Raw genomic sequence first — 21211 nt, forward strand, 5'->3', positions numbered from 1 at the left:
TTCCAATTTCCTCAACATGCAAGACAAAAAATAATAAATTTTCCAGTCGACTATATATATCTCTTAATAAAAAAAAAAAGAAAAAAAAAAAGAAAAAAGATAAAATAAAAAGAGGACAGGGTCAATAATGTGGACTGGGGCCATTTTTGATGGGCTCGAGGGATTTGAATGGTGAATTCTAAGTCTAACCTGCATGAGAGAGACATCACAATGGGAAAGAAGAGAAAGAAAAGGTTCCTTTAAATGCAAGAGGTCTACACTGGTCCCCAGTGGTGAGTGGTCTCATTTGCGGGAGGGGGGTGGAGGAGGGGGCGGGGGGGGGGTACTGGTAGGTGGCAGTCTGTCCCATATAGCCCATCACGTTAGTGGCAGGGGGCTGCGGAAACTGTTGTGACATGAGCGGCTGTGGCTGCTGGCCCGAGCGCCCCACCATCCCTGCATACTGCTGTTGGGTAGTGCTCTGTGAGGTTCTCCCAGCGGTGGCAGCTGTGGTGCTGGCACCATAGCCACTAGCACTGTACTCTGCAGTGCCATAGCCACTCGTGCCATAGGCAGCTGCTCCATAGCTCCCTTGAGTGTAACCATACTGGCTCTGTGCTGCCCCAAAAGCAGAATTTGGGCTCCCGTAGGCACTGCCATAGGTCTTGTTGGCTCCGTTGGCATAACTCTCACCACGCTCACGGTCTCTGAAGCCACCTGAGTCTCTCCGGCCCTCTTTCACTCCCCGGAGCCTCCTGTCACACTCTTCCTGGTACATCAGGTTAGGGTTGTTTACTGAACTGCTCGTTCGGTAACGAGAACGACCTCCTGGCGATGGATAAAGATTTAGTACTGTGAACAAGGCTCAAACAATGAACTCTGGTACAACTACGCCACCCTTTCTCCCCCTTCTACAGCCACAATTTAGCCACCAAGGAGCAAGTTCTTTTGACTGACTATAACTTCCCTGCACAGCTGTGCATAAGATGCCTCTTCACTTTGTTCAAGGTGTAAATACGAAGTTCAAAAAGGGTTCTTAATGCATCTGCTTGGAGACAAGGTAACAGAAGAAATTCACGACTAATTTGGAAATATAAGGAAACTTATTATTCCTTCAGGGAATGGAAGGAAAAATAAGTCCCAGTCCCGGAAGACAAAGTCAGTGTATCCCTTTACTTACTTCAATTTTGCACGTGCGTGCACGCACATCTTGTTGCCTTTGCTTAGATAGGAGCTGCAGGAATTCACTAATTCAAGCAAAATTAGCTCTGTGAGGATCTTATCAGGAGAAAAAAGAATTTCGACAGCTATGGTAAAACAGTGGAGTACCTCTCTGTTGAACAGGTAAAACTACACCTACAAAACATGCTGAAACCTTGGCTACGAACCAGCTTTATTAGGCTTCCCAGGGAAACGGTGGAATCACCATCTCTGGAAGCATTCAAAAGCCATGTAGATGAGGCCCTATTGACATGGTTTAGTGATGGACTTGGCAATCCTTGGGTGAAGGCTGGACTTGATGATCTTAAAGGTCTTTTCTAACCTAGCTGATCTCATGGTTCTACGATTCTATTGCTGCTACCTTAGACTTGCACTTCCTACTTCCCTTCCCCCTTCTAATCTTCCCTTCCTCAAAATGGGGAACCTATTCCCTGTGTAGCCCTTTTCCCATATGCCTTTACCTCCACCACCACCTCCTCCTCCTCGGTGGTCCACAAGTTGCATCAGTTTTGGATTGATGGCTTGATTGGCTTCTTCCAAAACTTTGATAAGCTCCCTGGCTTGTTTCAGGTTTCCTGGTGTGAAGAAGGTGTAGGCAGTACCTTTGTTGGTACTACGTGCAGTACGGCCAATACGGTGCACGTAATCTTCAGAGCTGTTCGGATAGTCGTAGTTTATCACAAATTTAACATCTTCCACGTCTTGTGAAGCGCCCAAGTGCGAAGCACAGTGAAGGGGTAGGGTTGAGGAAAGGGGAGAAGAAGAGAGGACGTGCCAACGAAAGGTGGGGAGCACGAATGCAGGTGACAGTAATAAGAAAAAAAAATACAAAGTTAGTAATTGCATGGAATAAATACAAGACAGACTCATCCCAAAAGAGTAGACTTAAATTTATCCTCCCCAGAATGCATTTCTCTATCTGTGCCCAAGACACCAATGTCTGTGAATAAGCCAACTGAATTTTGTACCAGTTTTTTTAAGTATTTTTAAAAACGCAATCTGGAAAGTGAAAATGCCACCATCAGACAGAGCAAACTGGGGTGGAGGAAGGGCAGAACTGCCACGGTAAAGCTTTTACTCTGTTGGGAGAAGTCTAACAAATAATAACAGTAATGAGATTACTTACCTTCCACTCAGTAACATGAAATAAAAGGCAATCTTAAAAATATTTACTTTTACAGTCCTAATAAAATACAGTGACTACTTTCCCTTGCCTAAAGCTTAAGACGCTCAAATTACATTAGTGTTATTCAGCCAACTCATTAAAAATTATTCAGACCTGCAATATCTTAACTCAGCTTTGTAGTTATCACCAGAATGCGTTGCACTAACATTTCACTGTGCTGTTCCATCCAGCACTGGCAAGATTCTGTAATTTCAACAATCCTGAATTCCATTAGCAAATCCCTTCTTCCAATGTCAGAGGGAAGCAGGAAATTAAATCATCCAAATTGCTCTGTCTGCAAAATATTATTAAAATTTAGGAGATGAGAACTGTGTGCCTTATGGGAAGAGACTCTGTACACTTATGGGACAGGAACAAAGCAAATGTTAGTGCAACGCTTCAGTGGAAGCACCTAAAGTACCAAAAGCACCTCTATATATTTACTCTCATATATAGTATTTTATAAAAGCATGGTATTACAGTAAGTACCCTATCAGCTCACCAAAAAAAAGATTTAAAATCTGCATTTTAAGAAGAATATTCTGAAAATATCCAAGATAAAACACAGATTTTTGTGATTTCCTTTCTTTTTTTTTGTTTGGTTTTGTGTTTCGTTCGTTTGTTTTAAAGAGAGAAACATTCTCTGTTTGTTACCAGACCGATGCACACTCCCTCCTCCTGTGGGAAACCGCTGCAGCCGATCCCGTCTCTTTGCCTTTTATTTTTGGCGGCCTCCTTTCGAAAACTCCGCCCTCTGACACGGGACCACTGGAGCGCGGGGAGCATGCATCAAGGGTCCATGGCAGCGAGAAGTCCCCACACACGCTCGCTCTGTGAACTGGCTTAGACGCTTCTCTGTAGCCCCATTTGGTTGTGAAGCGCCAGAGAACCTGGCTTCAGGTAAAAGTTTCAGGTCCTCCAACGCTTTTTGTCCCCTATTCGGGGTTCTTGGGGGCAATTGTCAAAAAAATGAAGATACAAAAATTACATCCAAAGGGTCAGACTGCATCTATTGCCCAGACTGCATCAATTTCAAAGGGGTTGTAGGAAAAATAAAAACAAGAGGGTTGTAGTGACAAAGAGGGGGACTTGACGTCTGTTTCTTATTACAGCAAAGGGGGGGGCTCCTCAGTCTTTGCTGACTCCAAAGTCCTGAATCACACCAAAAAAAGGGAGTGAGAAGGCAGGTTTCACAGGGGGCTGCGCGAGTCTCCAGCTAGGGTCCTTGATGCAACAGGGGTTTTTTATAAGGGAAAGTGAAGAGAGGAGTACGTATGACAGATTGCATCTTCACAGCCAGGGTGGGACTAGTCTGACAAGCTGCGGGCTACATGATCCTCAGTCAGTCCCATTTTGCACATCCACCAGTAGCCAAGTGACTTGAATTACCACAGAGGATACAAGGACGTGCTTTCCCGGCAGAAAGCACAGGGAATGGTAGCTATCAAGGCAGACAGAACTGACTTGACTGGGGAGGAGTGGGAAGAATGGGAAGGCAGGAAGAGGAAAATGCAAGGGTGTTTTCCAGATTAGAAAGTGGTCCTGGTAGAGCACGAAGCTCGCTGAAGAAAACACCAGAGCAAATACAAGACTCGGCTTCTCCAGTCTAGCATGCTCCAAAGTGTCTGCGCACACTTGCAATCTTCCTGCGCCTTTAGAAGATAATGTAGCAGGATCAAGAATTGGAACCGTCAATCATTTTTGACAGCTACCTGGGAAACATTCCCTTTGTCAGACCACCAGAATACCCTGTGGCACAGACAATCTCCAATTATTAATCAGGAGAGATATAAACTAGCAAACATGCTAGTCTAGAGAGCTGTTTAGACCATCAATGTAGATGTGCCCCCACCCCCTGCACTGAGTGATCTGCAGCTGATATCAAAGCTTCTGTTAAAGAAAACAAAACAAAACAAATTCAATGTTTTTAGTTTAATAAACTGAACAAAAAATAAAGTAAAAAATAAAAAAATAAATCAGTGCAGAGAGAGGACCTCACTCCAGGGAATTATCACAAAGAAGTCATTATGGGACTCAGAACTTACCTGGAAGAAGCTTTTTTGAAACCAATGTTCCATTAGGAAGAGGGAAAGCCCTGGTGACTCAGCCAAAAGGCGCGCGCCCCTGTTTTATGTTATTTAGGTAGAAGCCTTCACTTTCCAGGATCTTGGAGGAAGTCGTCCAGAAGTTTGCCAGTTAAGGGACTTATTTTAAGAAGCAGCAAACTCAGGGCCCCAAAACAAGCAGAGATGTTGTTCAGTAACAAGAAACAGACTCTGGTACCTTTCCCCCTCAGCTGAGGTGAAGTGGAGGATGGGAAGTGGGGAGACTGTTTTCTGAAGTGTTATCCAATTGAGTAGTTTTGGGGGGAGTGGTTTGGTTTTTTTTGAGGGGGAGGAGGCTTTTATGTTTTAAATGTCTAGGCAAGATGCACAAAGAAGCTACCAGCACATAGCAAGCCTGTTTAAAAAATGCTGCTAGAGAAAGCAGCTCTCTTTCATACAAAGTGGTTTCAGGCCTCAGTCCCTTCTCCCAACAGGCCCAAGTTCTAACTGCACAGGTCCAGACATGACCCTAGAGGGCAGAGACTGAAGTCCACAGAATCACTTCTCTGAGGAAGTGTCGGACGATTTTTGAGGGGGGAGGGGAAGGAGGGGTGAAGGTTGTGTGAACAAAGGCTGCCAAGTCTAGTAATGGTCTGCCTGTATTAAAGTGACCATATGATGCACAGCACAGCCACCCTTTCAGCACATGCCAAAAGAGAGTGCAGATAGCTGAGATTTTTTTAACAAACTAGAGATTTCTCAGAGCTTATCTGCACCGATTTACAGTAATTTTGTCTAGAACTTACTACAGTGAGACACTGACCCCCAAGTAGCTTATTTTCTACCAAACTCGGGGAGGGTATTCAGTGTCTGTTATCAAACTCTGAGCACTTGAGAAGCCATCCTCCTCTTCTAGAGCGGGCAGATGCATGAGGACTACGTTTAGCACATAGCATTTCACAATACAAATATGCTTATTAAAAAAGGGGGCACAACTGATGCATCCAGACAGATCATTTTCGTACCACCAGAATAGAGCTGTGCAATTTTGATTCAGTTACACATCTGGGTAACATGATGTTTAAAGGCCATGTATAATCTCAGTGGTCCTGCCTAGAAGGAACACAGAGGAGGGAAGGTTACGTGTCAAAGATCTGGAGCAGTGCTTTCTCAGATGTGGATACATCTGCGGGGTAAACATGCGTGTACACTGGGGCTGGTATGCTCAAATCTGCGGTGTGTCATATGGGGAGAATATTAGCTATTTGCTGTTGAAATGTTCTCCCGCAACTTCCTACTTGGGACTTTATCTGACACGCTCTGAACTGAGAGCAATCCATCCCTATCATCCAGCAACAAAAGCTGGATTTGGGAAAGAAGTGAGTGTGGTGGAAGGGTTGGGTTGCATAATTGGACGTCTCTTCTCCCTCTTGGCGATCGATTGGTCATGCCTAGGCCTTGCTGCAGACCAAAGCCTGTTCATTAGGAGCAGGAAGAGACTTTGAATATGAAAGAAAAAAAAAAGATTAATGTTAAAAAACGTATTTCACATGTGGGGGAAAATCACGCTTTGAATTTTTTTTTCTTTAAGAAAACATATTTCAGTCCAAAGAAGAAAAATACTCAGCAGTAGGCAAGAGTGGTCTATGTGTACAAACCTAGCCCACGAGATGCAACGTCGGTAGCAATGAGGATAGGAGCCTTTCCAGAACGAAATTCTGTAAAACAAAGCATGCTATGAAGTAAGTTTTTTTCAAAAACACCAAGTTACCTGCACTTGATTTACATTAAATGCTGATTTTGCAGACTCTAGGTAAGACAGGTCAATGTCAGAAACCCCAGCAAGTCAGGATATAAGGTGTCAACTATTCCTCAAAATCCAGCTCTGTGGGTTAAGTAATTCTTCCACTGTGTTTTTGTCAAGGAAAAAAAAAGCAAATACAAGTACTGAAATTAACAGTACAAAGGTAAAGGAAGTTCTTTTGAAATGAACCTATTTGGTATAGAGACAAAACATCAACAGATGACCAGAGAAAGCATGCCTCAGTAAATTAAGCACAGTGGCCCAAGCTATTCTCCCCTCAGTGATGGACTCACCATTAAGCACCCAATCTCTTTCTGGCTGACTCTTGTCTCCATGGATACACATAGCTGGCCAACTGCCAAACAGAGATGCACATTAGTACAGACAGAAAGTACATACATTAAAGTCAACAGGAAGCTTTATTGGCATCTTGGTAAAAAGGCAAAAAATAAAAGACTTGAGAAATATTTTATCCCTGTCCTCCTACTCTGGCCGGTATCTACCCAGCACATTTAGTGGTTTGTTTCTTGCATATTAATCCCATTACCTACATAAACAACCACCTGCACCAAATTACATTTGCTGTATTGATACAGTCCCAATCAGCATATCAGTATTCTGATACACTAAAAGCTGCACAGCTTACAAATGCTCTCTTGCACTAATGCTTTGATGGACTGGAGGCTTCTGAGAAACCGAGCCTGAATTCAGCCAAGAAAAGAATGGACAAGCTGTTTCCCAAAACAGCATCATGAACATTTAAACCTTACAGCTTTTGATCACAGTTTCTGTTTCCCACTAAAAAGAAGGGGAAGGAGGGGAGAAGCTAATCACCCATCTCTGCGCATCCTTCGAGTGAGATCATCACATCGCCTCTTTGTCTCCACAAAGATGATAGTCTTGTTTTCCTTCTCTGCCATGATTTCTTCCATCAGTTGTATCAGTCTAAAATAGACATGAGAGCCAAGATGTATATCTATATATACAAAAATATAGGAGCACTCTCTCATATACATATACAACACACATCCCCAAAATAAGTAGGTATCACTTACACCTAATGTTTTTTACTGTGAGGGTGGTGAGGCACTGGAACAGGCTGCCCAAAGAAGTGGTAAACGCTCCATCCCTGGCAGTGTTCAAGGCCAGGTTGGACAGAGCCTTGGGCAACACTGTCTAAGGTGAGGCATCCCTGCCCATGGCAGGGGGGTTGGAACTAGATGATCTTAAGGTCCTTTCCAACCCAAACCATTCTGTGATTCTGTTGTACAATGGTATGGTTAGAACATACACAATAGAATAGTTAACTACAGGACTGACTTATTTCGTAATAGTCTAAGGTTAAATAATACCACAAATAACTTGACTATTTGGAATTTGTATTTGGCTTACAAAGCAATGTAGGTTCTTTAAGTACAGCCAAAAAAACCAGGTGAAATGGTAGGAAAACCAGCTTACTTATGGTCTTTCTCACTTTCCATGCACACATCCACTATCTGCAGGATATTGTGGTTGGCACTCAGCTCCAAGTTTCCCACATTGATCTGAACATAGTCCTGCAGGAAGTCCTCAGCAAGCTGGCGCACTTCCTTTGGCCAGGTCGCACTCCACATCAGGGTCTGTCTGTCAGGCTAAGAAAAAGGGAATACAGATTTATTTTAGGATTGAAAGTAGTGGATTTTGAATAAGAAACCAGACGATCTGTCCTTTTACAAGGTTCACACACCCTTATCTGGTCAACAATTTTACGAATTTGGGGTTCAAATCCCATGTCCAACATCCTGTCTGCTTCATCCAGCACCAGGTATGTACACCGACGAAGGTTGGTCTTTCCTGCCTCAAGGAAGTCAATCAAGCGACCTGGTGTAGCAATGCAGATCTCCACACCTTCAAACCAGAATAAGGAAAAAGAGTAAGGCTCCTCATCTGAATGTCAATCGGTATTTTTAGTCAGAATGAATCACCCTCCAGAGCAAAATTGTTTAAGAAAAAAGCACCACCCTCATTCCTACCCAAGACTGAGTCATTTCAGTAGAAGCCCTAGTTTAAGGTTTCTTTTTTTTTCATTCTGAAATTACTGTTACAGTGCCATTAGAATAATAAATGCAGTATAGAAACTAAAAGCTTACTGTCAGAAAACACCAGTGAAGAGCTGTCCAACAATCAGAAGCACAATAAGCTTCTCCTCAAGCCTGACCCACCTTCATTCAGAATTATTTAGTTTAGACAGCTCTCTAGAAAAAGAGCTAACTCCAGCTAAACTCCCCACGTTAATCAAACATGAAGTGCTCCTCTTGCTACGCAGTCAAGTTACTTCCGCCTTTTGGCTTTAATACTGAGCAATTATGAACCAATAGTGACTGACAACCATCCCGCTTGTACATGTTAGCATAAAAATGGAATTCAGATAGTCATAAACCAATATTGGGTATGGCAATTTATAATTTATACATTCCTTAACAGGGACTGGTTTCCACCGATTCCCAAATCTTATAGGCAAGTCCTTCAGTGTCACTGAAATGTCCACACAAGACAAGTTTAGGGAAGCAAGGAGATGGGGAAGAGCAAAACCCCAGCAGCTTTCTTGATACTGCACTTAAGAGATGCAGAGTATTTTTGGCAACCCAGATCTTTCTGTCAACCTGAACCCCCCAGAGCTGACAAAGCTGGGTGTACTTCTAGTTTCTATAAAGCTCATACAAGAATTAGATTTCTAATGGAGCCAGCGGTCTGCAGGGAGACTGAATAAACTGCAACCTCTGCTGTCAATGATGTACTCCTCCAAAGTAAATTCACTAAATACCCCAAAGATCACAGCTTTGATGGGGGTGGAGGGGAAGTAATTTTTTTGACTCTCTCTATTCAACAATCTTTGCTGCAGAAAATACTAAGCCATCATTAAGACTCTAACACCTGAAAGGACTGAAAGCACTGAACGTGCCCACATCCTCTAACCAAAGAGTTTTCTATCAGCAGAATACCTATTTTACAGCACTCCAGAAAGATGTGCAAAACCCCACCACACTGATACTCCCAAGGTTTCTTCATGTAACCTTTGACTCTTCCATTGAAGATGCTACCTTTAAATTGGAATGCACTACCATTTCCTTGCACAGAGCTATCCCACAGGCTTCACCACACATGTCTTTATGCCATTTTATCTAGTGAAGATGAAAGCCATCAGCACATTCCTGCATTTGAAATTACATGTAACTAGCCCTTGAAATGAAGGTTAGGTCACTTAAGCAGTGTTACAGTGCTGCTGCAGAACCCTGGTTTCCCAGCATTCCCAACTCCAGCCCCTTGCTACGTACAGAAAGGCAGTTACAGAACATTACGGGGAACACAAACAGAAACAGAGCTTAGTGCTTAAGAACAATAAAGAAAACCCAAACCCCACTGTCTAAAGAAGTTTCTATACATTCAGAAATTCAGTCTGATTATTCAAACAAGCCTAGGCAGAAAACTTCAAGCAGGCTTAAGGAAAATTATTCCTTAAACTTGCTGCTACTGCATTTCCTCAAAATAACAAACATGTTCTCTTTCTGCTAAGTTTTCTTCCCCCCCCGATGTCTTGATGATCTTCACAAGTTCAGAGAGAAAATAAAAATGAAATCTAATATTCAAGTAAGTCACTATACAACAAAGAAGAATACCACCTCATGAACTATTACTGCAACTGGAGATTCACACTGGAGATTCAGTCACACACCCCCCTTCCAAAAAGGTTTTGAGAAGGTAATTTTATTTTTAACAGAGATTTTACAACATCCCCCTTCTCCAGAAACTGCAAACACCCATTTTAAAATTACCTCTTTCTAGATCCCTGATCTGGGGACCTTTGGGTGCTCCTCCATATATGCAGGTACTCTTCAGCCTTGAACATTTGCCATAATCATCAGCCACCTGCTGTACTTGCTGGGCCAACTCTCTAGTAGGTGCTAGAACCAGACACTGCAAAAGGAATCAGAATCATAGAATGCTTAGGATCATCTAGTTCCAACCCCCGTGCCATGGGCAGGGACGCCTCACACTAGACCAGGTTGCTCAAGTCCATGTCCAGCCTGGCGTTGAACACTGCCAGGGATGGGGCAGCCACAACTTCCTTGGGCAGCCTTCACCGCTCTCACTGTAAAGAATTTCTTCCTTGTATCTAATCTAAATCCCCCCCATTTGAGTTTGAACCCATTGCCCCTTGTCCTATTGCTACAGTCCCTGATGAAGAGTCCCTCTCCAGCATCCTTACAGGCCCCCTTCAGACCTGGAAGGCTGCTCTGAGGTCTCCACGCAGCTTCTCTTCTCCAGGCTGAACAGCCCCAGAATCAATTCAGGATAACCAAGCTGCATACACATCCCTAACTTAAGGGCTCCACACAGATACCAGAAGCAAAGTTGGACCATCTGGTCTTTATTATCTAAAACATTTAAATATCTTTAGACTATGTCAGCAATTGCACAGAATCTCAACTGAGTGGGATGTTCACATTGTGACAGTAAACATTTCTCTACTTCCTGTTCTGATGTACCAATTAAAGTACACATTAACAACGCTGTGCCACACACACAAGAACGAAGAGAATCAACAAGCACTTACAATTGGGCCATCCCCTCTCTCCAAATATGGCTGGTGGTTGATGTGAACAATTGCAGGCAACAAGTACTAAAACAGAAGAATTTTAAGTCAAGACACAGGACTTCAATATTCAATGCCAACAACCTCCTGCCATGACAAGTGGATCACAGCAAGAGCCCCTTTAGCCTAACATTCTTTCAAGAAACTAACACCTGATGTGAGACACAGCAAGAATCCCTGGCTATATAAAAATCAGGACTCTGCAAAAACAAATACTTGCATTTATCTGACAGAACGGAAGATTTTCAGAGCTGCTGACTAACTGTATCTGCTTTGGTATGAGCACAAAATATAGCTGCTCAGCACCTCTGAAAGGAAGGCTCATTTAAATTTGGAGTCTAAGTGAGCAGAATTGAGCCCTAGCTTTTCATGAATAATAAAAGTCCTTCTTAATCACCGCAAATAAAATTAATGTATACCTCAAAGACTCAAACATTTCTTTTAACTTGCATAGCAGTATGCATTGTTTTTTAAACCACAGTGTAAGCCTAGACCAAAGGGAAGCGACTAAGCATCCCAAAAGAAAGAGAGGCACAAAATATTTGCCTGTGACTACAACAGGCCAGTTGAGTTGAGACTGAAGTCTCACCCATGGCACCATAAAACAAGCTTTAAAGACACATCATTGTCTCACTTGATGCTTGTAATACTGACACGCCCTGCTACTAACAAGTAGCAAAGAGTAGTTTCTGTAAAGCAACTAGGAAAGCTAAACAAATAAAAGGGAAGAATACATACTGCCAGTGTCTTCCCAGAGCCAGTCTGCGCAATGCCCACCATATCACGACCACTGAGAGCTAGTGGAAAGCCTTGGCACTGAATTGGAGTGGGTTCTGTGAAGTTCTGGTCCATCAAAGCATCCATCACATACTCTGAGAATTTAAGAAAAGAAAAAAATTCTTAAAAGGATAACTGACGCTTCAGAAGACCTTTTAGAAAACCGAACAGGCCTCTTACTGTTTCCCAGTAATCCTCATGATCTTAAAGAATGGCAAGATACTTACGTGGAAAGCTACACTGGTGGAAGGCAAACACGGGCTTGGGGCAGCCTTCCATCCCTCGGATTGTTATCTCTTTCTTTCTGCGCAATTCTTCAACTTCATACTATTTATATGGGGAATAAAAAACACAAAACAAACATAAATGCTGACTGTCAGAAGGGACTTAAAGTGCATGTTTCTAACTACTAATGGACTTCACACCTCTGGGTAACAGCTTCGTTAGAGAACTGAGTTGAAACAGAGATCTAAGACGACAGCTTTCCTAAAGATTTTGGTTTTAGGACTGAGCTATCACATAGCTTCTCTGACATTCAGAGGTACGAGCTCTCTACGTAGCCTAGAAAGACTAATGTCTCTCCTTCCAACCAGCCTTTTTTAATGAAAAGTGTATTAATATACCATTTTTAGGAATTAGGTCTCTTTTTCCAGAGGCCAGAAATGACAAAAAGCTTCAAAATTTATCCGATTCTAGTAAGAAACATGTTTCATGTGACAGTGCTAAGAACTAAACAAAACAAATAGGCCCTAATATACTCTGCCCAAGCTGCAGGCAGGGCAGTCCCCTCCTTCAATTCAGACATTGAAGAGGTGGTTAAACACAGAGCTGTTGGTGGTTGACCTGCAACTCAGCAATGTTGCTTGGAATCTTTTCAGAACCAGCAATTCTTTCCTTCATGAAAAAAAGCCCAGGAAACACCATAATGATACCCTAAGACCTCTCAAGCTTTTATAATAATGGAACTTCTTAAAATATTTCTAAAATGTGTATCCACATAAGCATAATTTTAGGCTTAGAAGTAGTGTTTCATCTTTGTCTAGGCTACCTTGCAAGTCCAACTGGACTTTGCAACATGCTCCCACAATCCATGACCTTATTCTAATGCTCATTACATATCAACAGAAAGATACACATTAAACACCAAACGAGTACTTTACCCAAAGCAATAAATTTATTATTAGTGAGAATCTCTTGAGCTTGAATGAAAAGGTAAAAAAAGAAAACAACTCTTGGGAAAAAATGTGAAAATCTTTTGAGTTTGCCAAAGAAGAGACAGCTACAGCAGCTAATGCTGACTGTGGTTCAGTAGTTCCAGTTTTTTATCTCTAAAAAGCCAGTGCTTCCTTCAATTCCTTCATGCCACATTTATGTTTATCTCATGAACATTTCACATAAAGATTTCTAAGACTATGGAATTGGATAAGAACATTTGTTTGTGTCCTCATGTAAAGGATGAAAACTCTTCATTTCTAAATATAAAAGACATTAAAGAGGGGGGAAGAAGACTAGACTCAAGCTGGGTAGGAAAGGGAGATTACTATATCTACAGAGTAAACATAATAAAGTACTGTACCTAGTTTTGAGCCCCCAATATAAGAAGGACATTATTTTACCAGGGCATGTCCAATTATGGGGAGAAAGCCAGAGGCTGGAGTAGAGACTGTATGACAAAAGACAGAGTGCTGGGTTTGTTTAGCTTGGGAAAGAGAGGACTAATAAGGCAATTTAACTCCAACTTTCAACTACCCAATGGGTCACTACAGAGAAGATGCTGCAAGTAAGTTTTTTGGCGGGAGTGAAATACCATGAAAACATGAAGCCATGGGACAGCCACCCAGAGAGGATATAAAAATTTCCCCATCCCTGGGGATATTCAAACTCAAAAGGACAAGGTGCTAAGCAACCTGCTCTGGTTTTGTGGTTAGCCCTGTTCTAAGCAGAGAGTTAGAATAGAGATCTCCCATGGTCTCTTTCAGCCTGAATTATTATTATGGTAAAATATTACTTTTTAACCTTTCTCATGTATTTCTGCAACTCTTAATTCACTAGTTTAGGTTCTTTCAGGGCCTTCCCAGTACTACAACTCTGAAGTTCTCCAAGTCTTATCTACACTGACAAACAGCTAGACCAGACAAGCATTATGATGATAAATTACAGAAGACCAAATGTAAAATATTCTCATATAGAATCAGCTAACGGTAGAAACCTCACCTTTGCTAATGTTAAATACTGAAGGCAACTAGAACCAGTATCCTGTGGAGTATACACGTACCAAGCTAGCTCAAGGAAGAGACAGTTCCGTTACACACTTCCCCAGGCTTCCAAGTTTTTCCACTCATGACATTTTCTGTTGTAGGCAAAATGGAACAGACAGACTGTGAAAACCTACCGGAGTAAGCCTGGCCACTTCCGGATGCTCCACGTAAAAATTCTTCTCAAACTTGGGCAGCTCATTTAAATCCCATTTTTTCTTCCGTAAACGTTCCCCCGGATTACCAAATTTCTTTGGAGGAAGAGGACCTCCACGACTTGCTCCGAACCTGGGAATGTCAATGTTAATTGTAAGAGAGTACTTAATTACTCGGGAATCTACAGGTTTCTTAAGTGCTTTCCATTCTCTTTTCCCCAAGCTGACACATAAGCACAATAATCCAGTGTAAGTCACTCCCTGCCTATCACTATGATGGCAAACAACTTCCTGAAATAACATAACTTCACTTTAGTCAGTTCTAAACCCCAAATCTTCATCTGGTACAGCCACTTGCAAATCACTGTCTTAAAGCTCCTGTCGCTTGCTTTCCGTCCTCCCTCAGGACAAATCTGTGGGTACAGCTACAGCACTTACCTCTTCTTGAAACTGACAGTACACTTAAAACATGGTTAGATGAAAGGGATGATAAAAATCTCTAATTGCAAGTTCCTCGTATCTCTCCCAAGGTTAGTTTTACACAAAAATAGCTACTTCACTGTCTCCCCCTCTATGTTTTTCTCCTTTCTTATCAGGCAAACCAAGAGTGAAGAACAGAAAGTAACTACGTCCAGCCAAGCCTGAAGTCCATCTGTGAATCTGGAATCAAAGCAATTGAAAAAAATATGGGTTTTTTCTTTAAACCAGAGCCTAATACAAAAAAAACCAACAAACCCCAAACCCAAACCAAAAAAGCATGTGGGAAAAATCACACCCTCTCTTAAATGCTTTTGATGAAGACTCAAGAGTAAAAAGCTAATGTTTACTTAAAAATTCCTAACTAGCAGAACAACTCAGGAGTTACTGCTTTTACTCTCTCACATAAGTCTTCTTGCTCACATTAACTCTTCACCCAGTTAATGTAATACAATTTAGAAGGTTGAGAACTAACTGTAATGACTTGTTAAGACATTAGACAAAGCATGAGCTTCTGCCAATAATCTGGAAGAGTAACTGAAAAGTGAGTGGCACAGAATGATTATTTACTGTGAATATGATGAAGTATGTATTTTAAAATTCCACCCAAAAAGTTACCGCGCTCTCATTAGTATCCTACAAGCACAGCAGAAGGTATTTTTCCTAATGCTATCAAGTCAAAATTTGTTCTAATTCAGATTTTGCTTAAGAAATCTACAGTTTTCTGCAAAACATGAATTCATGAGAAGTGCCCATATAAAACAAGACTTCTATTTAGACAGCAAACCCAAAGTGTCTGCACCTAACCCAGGCAGTCAGCTAGCAAAAAAAATCAACTATTAATGAAGCAAACCAAAAGCAACAAAAATCCTAAAGCAATCTTCTGACACAAGTGACTTGGGGGGAGAGGGGTACTGAAAAATAAAGATGTGAAATAAACTTCTGAATTATCTTAAGCACAAGACTCTCTGTTCAGCCATTATCTACATTTGTCTTTAAATTGCTCCCAGTGCAAACTACAAATTATAGTGATTGACAGACCAGAAAAAAAAAACTTAAATCAACACATTAACAAAAAGAAGCAGTTGAACTGTTGGAAAAGCTAAGTATGGTTGATAATTTAACTTAAAACCTGCTATTTTTTACATGGTTGCTTTGTTGCAACTGTGCATTCAATCTCGTCCCTCTCCTATGAATATCCCTTATTTTCTCCTCGGTATGTGTATGGGATCTCCCAGACAAGCTGCATAATCAGCAATTTTTGTCACATGAAAAGCCCATGAAAGGCAACTTCAGAAACTCATTTTAAACCTTACATTTTCTTTCAGATGGAAGTGGAAAAAAGGTCCAGATTTTAATTTACAGGCACATTCACCTATACTGGAGGTGTCTGCTGTTGGTCATGCTCACCTGAGGTCAAAATGACAACTATTTCTGCATCCAAGTAGTTCTAACAAAACCCATAGTCTCACTGAAGTCAGCTGGAGGTTCAGAGGGTCAGTGAAGTCTCATAATGAAACACATGAAGAACTGATTGAAACACTGGACACTGAAAACAGCTGAGAACTATAAATACTTGCTCCACACCTATCCAGAGGGAAGAACTGATGTATTTTATATAGAAGCCAAATAGTTTCAGTTCTCCATTTTTGTACATAATATGCCTGTGTACTGACCTGACAGAAGTGAGCCCTGCAGCAGTCCTTGAGCACTGCCTCTGCTGAAGTTCATCAGCTAAACTGGCAGTAACTGACACTTTGCATTCCAATTACAAGTAAAACGAGATTCAAATTCCAGTTAAGTGATTTAAATCTAAGATTATTCCACTGATTTGCCAACAGTTTTCAAGTGTTAAATTCAGACTGACTCAAAACATTCTCTAATGTTACTGGTGCCATCATTTCTGGGGCAGAACTGAGCAAATTTTTACCATATTCCAGAGCAAAATAGTACAACCTGCCATTCTAAGAAGTCACCTACAACTCACCTCTGACAGGAGGAAACTAGAAAGCCTGTATTTCACTTTGTTAGCCTATGAAAGAATCAGCACTGAGAAGATGATAAACTTCAAAACGGCCCAAAATTTTACAGAGGTTATTTATGACATATGATGGTTGTTAAGGTATGAAAATATTTATAACCACTAGACATATGTAACAAACTGAACTTTGATGCATTAAAGCTTCCAGGATAACATGCCAAGAAAAGGATTTTTCCATGCAAGTGTCCACAAACTTCACAAAGAAGCATATAGGCACTCCTTTCACTTATGCAAAACCCCTCATCTAAAAGAGAAGCACTCACCTATAACCAAAGTCTTCACACAAGATGAGATTGTTAAGACACGTCAAGTGTTGTGACAACACTTTGGCCAGTGTTCTTTTAAGCAACTGTGTATAAAGCTGCATACTCAAACTCACTCACTAAACTCCAAAAACAGCTGGGGTCTGAACTATCTCACACTTGCCAAAGCATTTACTCCAGTGTCCTGAGCTGGAAATCTCATAGTGGAAAAACACCAGAACCCTCCTCTGAGAAAAAAAAAAATGAAAGTATCTTTTAATTTCAGAGTGTGAAATGTGGGTGTAAGATAAAGCAAGGATACAACTAATCTCTCTCCACAGATGACAGGAAACTACATGTTAAAATGTACTGCAACATATAACAAAATATACACAAATCTCCCAGCAGGGAGCGAAAACAATAAAGGAAAGAAGTGGGTGGGGGAGACTTATTAACTGAGATCTAGTCTTCATGTTATGAGAACCCACATGATATGTTTATTGTCAATCCTTGAGAATGAAGGCCTAACTATTTCTGATCTGAAGGACGGAAAATGCCACTCTCCTAAATCATTCTAACTTTCTCTTGAAAAAGGCCTGGGATCAACATCTTAGTACTTTCAACCCTTAAAAAAAACTCAAGCCCCAAACTAGGCATATACTATAATGTCATTGTATTTATTGCTGCTATCCTCGGAAGAGGAAAAACATAATAATCAAACCTGCAGAACCCTTCTGCAAGCCAAGCTTCCTGTAAACAGCCGATTCAAGAGTATCAAGGACTGGGCCTCTGCAGTGCCACACAGACAAGTCCTGTCTGACTGCTACGTAAGCATGGTCATGCTTGTTAAGTCTGGTCCAGAGCCAGGTTTACCGAGATCACCCTTCTGAGCATCCAAGTCCCCCGCATGGCAGCAGCTTTCTATCTCATTTCCTCTCACGATAAAGCCCGGGAGCGCAACTGCGAAAGATCTTTCACCAAATGCCATCTTTCCAGTCAGTCCAGAAGGAGCAATGACAACCAGAAGGGCAGACCGCCCAAACACCCTTGTCAGGGCCACCAAGACCTTGGTGGCTTGGGGGGGGAGGAAGAAGGATAACGAAGGGTGGCAGAAAATAAAGGGGGGGGGGGGGGGAAGGAGTGAATGCAGGCCTTTAAAACTGCAAGCAGGGACACACGGTTACACACGAACGATAGAAAAGCCAAATAAACCCCCTCACAACTCACCACCCCGCCTTGCTGCCAGAACCCTACTAATGAAGTCTCCAGCTCCCCCCACCCCCAGCAGAGGATTTCTGGAGCAAAAGCTCCCCCAATACCGCCAGCGGAACGCGCCCCCCTCATCCTCACGGCGACTCCCCGGCCTTCCCCCCGCACCAGGCCCCCAACGCGAGGAAAACGGCTCCCTCCACCGCCCCGCCACCTCCCCCCGGCCCGGCCTGCCCCCTCCCCTTACCCGCCGCGGTCACGGTCGCGGCCCCGGTCCCCGAAGCCTCTCATCGCACCCGGAGGGGTGGGAGAGAGGCAGCGGAACGCCGGCCGTGGGGACGGCGAGGGACTGGGGGTTCGAGGAGACGGGCCAGCCAGAGGCGGCTGTGTCTCGGAGGAATCGCTTTGCGCCACCTCGCTTCTTTGGTGGGATACAAAAGGAGAAGAGGTGGTCAGTGGGTCAGAGACCCGCTGGACGTCGGCGGAGGGAACGGCGGGGCTCTCGGTCGACTCCAGGGCCCGTGAAGTGTGGAGACACCAGCGTCTTCTTCCTCCGGGCTCCCGGCACAAAATGGCTGCCGCCGCCCCAGCCCGCTTCGGTTACGTTACGGGCGGCCGGGCGCTGCGCAAACTGCGGCCCTCGAAAATACCTACGCCTATTCCCAGAAACCAACTACGCCCTAAACTCGCTTGGCGAAACACTGCTCCGCACGGCAGGCAGGCTACGGAAGGTGCGTAACGTTCTTGACTTGAGCCGGGCCCCCGCGTGAGGAAGGGAGGGAGGCGAGTAACGCTCTCCCTATTCCTCAAAGTCTGTTACGTAAGGAGTCAATGCCGTAACCCCTTCTGGACAGTAGGGAAAAGCTGGGATCAGGCGTACGTTACGTAAGTAGATGGCGTACGCGAGTTGCGTAACTCAGGCCGGCGTAGGGCAGAAAGAGCCCGTGCGTTTTGCGTAAAATTCTTCCGCGGATTGTGCAGGAAGGGTTGGCGGGGGGTCGGCGGATTATCTTAATTCTGCAGCGTAGTCGGGTTTGGAGAATACGGCCTTTCGCCTAGGCGGTCTTTGGCCCGCGGAAGATGGCAGCGGGGCTGGGGAGACAATAAGGGGAGCGAGGGGCGGTGGGGGCCGGCTCCGGCGGGGCAGCATGGCGCCGGTGCGTTGGGGTTTTACCCTCCGTTTTTATCCCTGTCAGAGTACGAGGGGTATTTGGGGGAGGAACGAGGGAGACGGCAGCCGTGGTGTCTGCTTTCACCTGAGTGCCAAGAGGCTGGGAGGAAATGGCGTGACGGGCCCCAACATGGGTCATGCCAGCAGCCTCATGGACCCCCTCTGGAAATGCTTGAGGTTCACAGCAGCCTCTGTGGAATGTAAATGAATTCCCCTCTTCGCCCACTGTGGTGTTAATTGCAAGCGACCAAAGAAATTATTTAAGTACTTGAAGGACACCGGGCATGGCGTTGACGCTGTGTTTATGGCCTGGTAGCGTCTGACTCCCCAGATCAATCAGACACTCCTAGCTAGAAGATAAAATAAGACACGAGGCTACTGCATGGCATAGCCTATAAGGTCTTTTGTGCTGTGCTCAGGCTTTTGGCACCTACCAACAAGCAGCCATCCGGTGCGTCCTGGCACAAGAAGCCGTGTCTAGTGGGGGCTCTGTGTCCACCGGCCTAACCAAGCCGAGGTGCAAACTGCTGTTGCACCATCAGCAGAGCTTTCTGGGCTGTCACGTTATCACAAATCCGGCAGGTTGGCAGAAGGGAAAGTGTGTCCCCTTCACTCTCACACCCTTGAAACAAATAACTTGGTCTGGAATGAGAAGACAAGCTGTTTACTGTTCTAGTTGTACTTACTGCGTGCATGTACGAATGGCATGTGTAGGAAAGCTTTTTAGCTTTTTATTGCTTTTTAGCAATCTTGGTGCTTGAAATAAAATGTTGGGAGAAATTTGGGCCTTTCTAGGTGGGTGGGAGGGAGTCAAGTGACACCACACGCTCTCACCAACACTCGGTGCTCGGCCATTACATACAAATGCCTGGTGTGGGAAAGACTGGCACATAGAGAACTGGACATTTTGTTAAGTTACAGTAGCTGATTCCTTCCTGGTTCTCTCGGTTCAGCTGACCTCCCTGCCTCTGTCCCTCTAGACCCTTCCCCACTGTTAAAAACAGTGCTTTACCTCAGGAAAAATACCAGAGATCTGTTAGGAAGCCACTTGAGGAAGGCAAACTCTCTGACTCTGTCGCAAGGTAAACCCTTGCCTGCAGTGTCAGGCTTTTCTTGGATGAATTTCTGGTCATCACTGCCTTTTTACTTCATGTTCTCTTACACGCATTAGCTAATCTAAATGGAAAGTTTTTTGTATTGGTAAGGACAAGCTCTCTAACCAGACACCAGAGTTACACCCATTCTAATTAGCACTTCTATTCAAGAGGACAAAGTAAGGCCTTCACTTAGAGCGCCTAATATATGTTTATTTTAAAGCAAGTGGTTCCATGACCATTGGAGGTAATGCAAACTGGATGGGTATTTTATCACAGGGTCCCCCATTTCTCCCTTTACTCCTGGCTTCTTTGCTTCTTTTGCCTCTCCATGGTATAAACCTGTGGCAAGTTTGGAGCTGTGCCTGCACTGGCTGTGTGCTCCCTCAGCAAGCCCAGTCATAAGTGCCTTTCCCTCAGTACAAGTACTGGTGTCAGCCTCTCTCCCCTATCTAGCCACTGGTTTTGCTTTCATCTGGTTTTTAATATTTAATATTACTTAATAATAGTCATTAATACTACTTATTTTAGACTGACAAAGCAAATTCTATAAAGGTTGGTTTTTTAGAAAACTGGACAAAAGTTGTTAAAATGTGGGATTGCATTGTGAAAGATCAGTGAGATTATTGAGAGCAGGGTTTGATTCAAAGCACCCAAACAGAAGCAGAGTGTGGCTCGTAATCTTTATTTTTAACTTTAAGAAGAACAGTTTGAAAACATTCTGTCCAACAAGTAGAAAATGCTAAATAAAAATACAAAAATTATCTAGTCAAGATAAAAATGCTTGAAAACATGTTTTTGGAGCAACTTGTTCTTGTACGGTACATGAGAGTCCACCGAGTTCTTGGGCTGTTGCTCTTGTTGCTGCTTTTTTCACCTATTTATGTCAATTTTATAACTGAGTTTATTCCAATTCTGTTCCATTTCACACTATTACCTTCTA

At 43.2% G+C, this 21211-nt stretch overlaps 1 protein-coding gene across 1 annotated transcript; it reads right to left on the bottom strand.

Annotated features, from left to right (window-relative positions):
- Nucleotides 1-282: 282 nt before the first annotated feature.
- DDX17 (DEAD-box helicase 17) lies at nucleotides 283-18775 on the bottom strand. The gene is given in 14 exon segments (XM_030478170.1): nucleotides 283-321; nucleotides 323-807; nucleotides 1662-1901; nucleotides 6069-6128; nucleotides 6508-6569; nucleotides 7049-7159; nucleotides 7673-7845; nucleotides 7941-8101; nucleotides 10027-10168; nucleotides 10809-10874; nucleotides 11586-11719; nucleotides 11852-11951; nucleotides 14017-14167; nucleotides 18251-18775. Coding segments are annotated over 14 exon segments (1968 nt in total). The 5' UTR covers nucleotides 18295-18775.
- Between the last annotated feature and the right edge of the window lie 2436 nt (nucleotides 18776-21211).

Source organism: Strigops habroptila, chromosome 3 (assembly GCF_004027225.2).
Source record: "Strigops habroptila isolate Jane chromosome 3, bStrHab1.2.pri, whole genome shotgun sequence".
NCBI classification, from domain to species: Eukaryota; Metazoa; Chordata; class Aves; order Psittaciformes; family Psittacidae; genus Strigops; species Strigops habroptila.